General features: G+C 37.9%; 1 protein-coding gene across 1 annotated transcript; it reads left to right on the top strand.

Moving 5' to 3' along the window:
• The first annotated feature begins 886 nt into the window (after positions 1-886).
• LOC140889205 (F-box protein At3g12350-like) lies at positions 887-2,627 on the top strand. The gene is made up of 2 exons (XM_073296913.1): positions 887-1,839; positions 2,027-2,627. Exons 1-2 carry the CDS (start codon positions 928-930, stop codon positions 2,480-2,482), a joined length of 1,368 nt encoding a protein of 455 aa, XP_073153014.1. The 5' UTR covers positions 887-927; the 3' UTR covers positions 2,483-2,627.
• The last annotated feature ends 1,540 nt before the right edge of the window (positions 2,628-4,167 follow it).

Raw genomic sequence — 4,167 nt, forward strand, 5'->3', positions numbered from 1 at the left:
TTAACAGGACATGTATAAATAAGGGCAAAGTCATGTCTTGTTCCGTCCGATGGTAAAATGGCTTAGTTTTTTTTACCTTCTATTTTTATTTTGTTAAATAAATACAATTGTATAATAATAATTTATTAAAAAAATTGAGGGGCTCATCACTCGTTCCTTGGGACCCTGTATGGGGTTCATTCATGAAAAATCTCGCTTAAAACTGTTTTGTGAGTTAATTTTTTTTTATAATACAAATCATCAATGTGATATGAGGCATAAGAAATATTTATTTTATATCAAAATTTTATTATATTTAATATGAATCGTATAAATCCGTATTTAAAATATATATGTTTCTGACCATCTCATGAGATACATGCTATCGAGAGTTTTTGTGCTTGCTAAATTATTTTAAAACCGCGTTCGTCTCGTCCTAAACATCAACTTGGCCACCCAAAATAATAATAAACTTTCAACTTTGAAATGGGAACACATGCGCCAAGGTACTCGGTGGCTGCTTGACTCGGGATATTTTATTTATTTAGGGAAAAAAGAGGGTTAGTTATATTTATATAATGAAATAAAATTTCAAGTAGAGATAATATCAATATTATTTATTATTAATTTTTTTTTTGTGACATGAGAATCCGCATCCGTTATTTTTCGATGCATTAGATAAACCCTCAAACTAACGCAATAATCTGCAAATTACTTTAATTAAGTAAACCACACTAAACGTTTAGTGTAACAAACTAATTCAAAAAATTGTTGGTAAGAGAAATCGAACTCGTGGCAAACACTCGTGGCAAACGAACATTATTCATCTTCCTCGCAGGTGTGTTGGGTCAAAAGTTTGGAGCTACAGATCACAGACTCGTGACTTATCCCTATAAATAAATTCAGTGTCCAAAAGCAAAGGCAGAGCAAATTAATATCCCTTAGCAAATGGAATCAGATCTTGTTCAACTTTCTTCATTCAGCGATTTACCCGAGGATGCGCAGCTTCGCGTCCTCTCATTCGTGAGCCGACCGAACTTGAAGGCGTTCGCCTGCACTTCCAAGAAATTCTCTGCTCTCTGCACAAACGACGATCGCCTCTGGCTTCTCAAGTGCACCCGCCGATGGGGCTCCCGCACCCAAATCACCAAATGGGGCGGCGGCAACATCATCTCCTACAAGGCCCTCTTCAACTTGCTCAAAGATTACGAGACCCTCATCAGGTTTTGGATTTACATTAACGAATCCAAGGAATTAATGCCGCTGTCATCTCCCCCTCTATTGCTCTTCGAATGGTGTTCTTTCTACATCACCGGATACAGGGTTTCGCCGTCCAAAGACGGCGGCTACGGTGTGATAAAGACACCCTTCATATGGATTACCGCTACTTGTGATGGGGAGGGGCTTGTTTATCTAGACACCAGCAATGGCACGGTTTCTTTGACGGAGGAGGATTTGTTGAGGGAAGATTCAGAGAAACTGCGAACTACTGAACTGATAATAGCAGAGGTTGATACACAAAAATATAATGTACTCCTCACGATTGGGGAGAATCAGGATTTTTCTGATTTTCGGAGGCAGCTGAGTGATGCGGAGGAGTACGAGAATGTTTACAGATCGCCGCCAGATGAGTTGATGACACAGATCCGTGAGGCCGTACTCACAAACACTATCCCCGAGGATTATGAATATTATTCATCCAAGAAACTGAATTCGAGGCAAAGGAGGAGACGGCGAAGGGCGGAGGAGCAAATGGCCAGCGCTTTACAATGGGAGACCTCTTACTTCTTGCAACTACACAAAAGATATTACAATTACTCTCATTCCGATCCGTATCAACCATTGCAAGGCCTTTGGAAGGTAATTTTATATATAGTAATTTTCATATCAGCTAGCTTACTTTATAATATTAAGTAGCTTCATAATCGATCTTTGAAGTAAGAAAATGGCAAAAGTAATCATTTCTTTGAGTACTTGTTACATACTCCGTTTACACAATACCAATTAGTACTTACTTCAATTAATCCTTGTGTTGGTGGTGTTGTAGGGTATAGGTCGTAACAAAAGCTTGAACTTTTATATAGTCACATATACTATATACATGGGCGAATTCTCTTGCAAAATGGCTGGAAGCTCCGTCACATCTCAAATCACCGATGGCTTAGTATTTTCGGCTTTGATGAAACCTTACATCGAACCTCCATTTTCTTCTAAAGAGAGACACATGTATGATTATCGTCTGCATCTACGCCCCGCCGCGGGATATCATGATGATCAACCTGATCCCACGTCTTCAGATGTGGTGCGCATTTACTATGCAAATATGGGACCTGAATCAAGGCCCCCCGAGGAAATTGGGCAAGCCGGCGGGAGAATCTGGCAATACGCTGACGGGTCTTTTGGATTCGGGTCACTCAAGGATCATTACATCATCCATCTGAAACCTATGGTACTCGAAGATGACACTCACCAGCTTCTTGATCTTATCAGTATGGGAGATTAGTGCAATCGACTTCATGTTAATTGTGTTTAACAACATTGTTTCTTTTTTCCTGCTTTAATTTCCTCATGTTGATTTTTACAGGGACATCTTCGCACATCAGATTTCACATAAAAAATTGTTTGTTATTGAATTATATTGTCTTTTACTTTTGTTCTTTTTCTTGTTTAGTAGTCCTGTTAATTGTCGTCAGCTTTATCTTCTTCATATATGCCTTGCGAGCCCGCAAATACGAGTCAAAATGGCTTTGCTATTTGACTATGGCTCGTTGGCTTCTCATTTTATTCGAGTCCTTTTATATTCCACTCCTATTATTTTTTTTCTAATGTGATGAAATATGGGTAGATTTCAACCTAACATATGGGTAATATCCCAATGTTAGATATAATGTCTCATGATTTGTTACGTCAACTATATATAATTAATTATGTCTATGTGTAAAAATACAAACCGTTGGATGCATGGTTTGTGTATTACCCATATGCTAAGATCTCATCTACCTGAAATATGTGATAATCTCGTTTCTTTCATTAATTCCCTTCTCATAACTGCACTTAATGTGAGACACAACATTGACTCCCCTATCACTTATCGGTGTAAAAAATGACTCAACTCGTTAATCCGATATAAATCGATCCAAAAAATATCAAGTTGAGTTAGAATTGAGAGTTTATGGGTTCGGTTTAAATCATATTGGACTCCAAAAGATTTATGGACCCTACATTTTTTGCACCAAATCAGCCAAAAAAAATCTCATACCGACATCTCTACCACTTGCTAAAAAGCAAGAGAACCTCATCCGTTTTTGGCGACTGGATTGTTACTCAGCGCTTAAACATGTCTGAATAAGAATGATGATGAAAACTCGACTTGAGCTCTGTTAGGAATCAATCGGAACAAACTTGATATCCCGAGAACTTTAACAGACAAACACGCATACATCAAAATCCAAAAAACAAGATCCCAACGATGAATAAGAACACACACAGCAGATCAAACACCAACTCACGTGAAAATAAACGACACAAGTACTTACGTGGTTCGTCAAAAAATTTGTCTACGTCCACGGGAAAGCAACACAACACTTTTATTAATCACGAACAGAAAAAACCAAGCTCAAACCAAAGCTTATTACAATTCAAATTAGAAAACTATAATGCTAGATACATACTCAATTCAAACTTTAAATCCTTGAATCTTTCTGTCACAATCTGCGCCTCAGTTCTCTCCTCTGAATTCTCTATTCTCTTATCTTCTCTCACGAAATATTTTTTTGGAGGCTGAAGAATTTGATTTTCTGTTATGTTCGTTGTCGTAGCTTCGATTTATTTATATAGAGAAATAAATCGACTTTCTTCTTGTGCAAGGTCAACAACTTACTACGGCCCAATATTAAAGTCAAGATGGTCCAACCCGATAAGTCACCTGATTCTTCATGCAATTGATATGTCCTCATAGTTTGATCTGCTTTGATCTACTTTCTCGGTCCAAGATCCAAACTCTTCAGACAATCGATCTGCCACCAGGACTCATTTGAAGAACTCATCTGCCCAAAGACTTTGATCTGATCCCAGTACTTGATCTGACCATGAACTCATCTGCTCACTGAATTCATCTATCTGCACTATTTGATCTGATCTCATCTTCTTTTCCATTCAATCTGATAGAACACTTTAACAATATTCACC

The sequence above is a fragment of the Henckelia pumila genome, chromosome 1 (genome assembly GCF_033568475.1).
Source record: "Henckelia pumila isolate YLH828 chromosome 1, ASM3356847v2, whole genome shotgun sequence".
Taxonomy (NCBI): domain Eukaryota; kingdom Viridiplantae; phylum Streptophyta; class Magnoliopsida; order Lamiales; family Gesneriaceae; genus Henckelia; species Henckelia pumila.

Coding starts and splice junctions, on each gene's coding strand:
- LOC140889205 (XM_073296913.1), top strand. CDS start 928: ATGGAATCAGATCTTGTTCAACTTTCTTCATTCAGCGATTTACCCGAG. Junction 1,840..2,026: donor CATTGCAAGGCCTTTGGAAG/GTAATTTTATAT, acceptor GTGGTGTTGTAG/GGTATAGGTCGTAACAAAAG.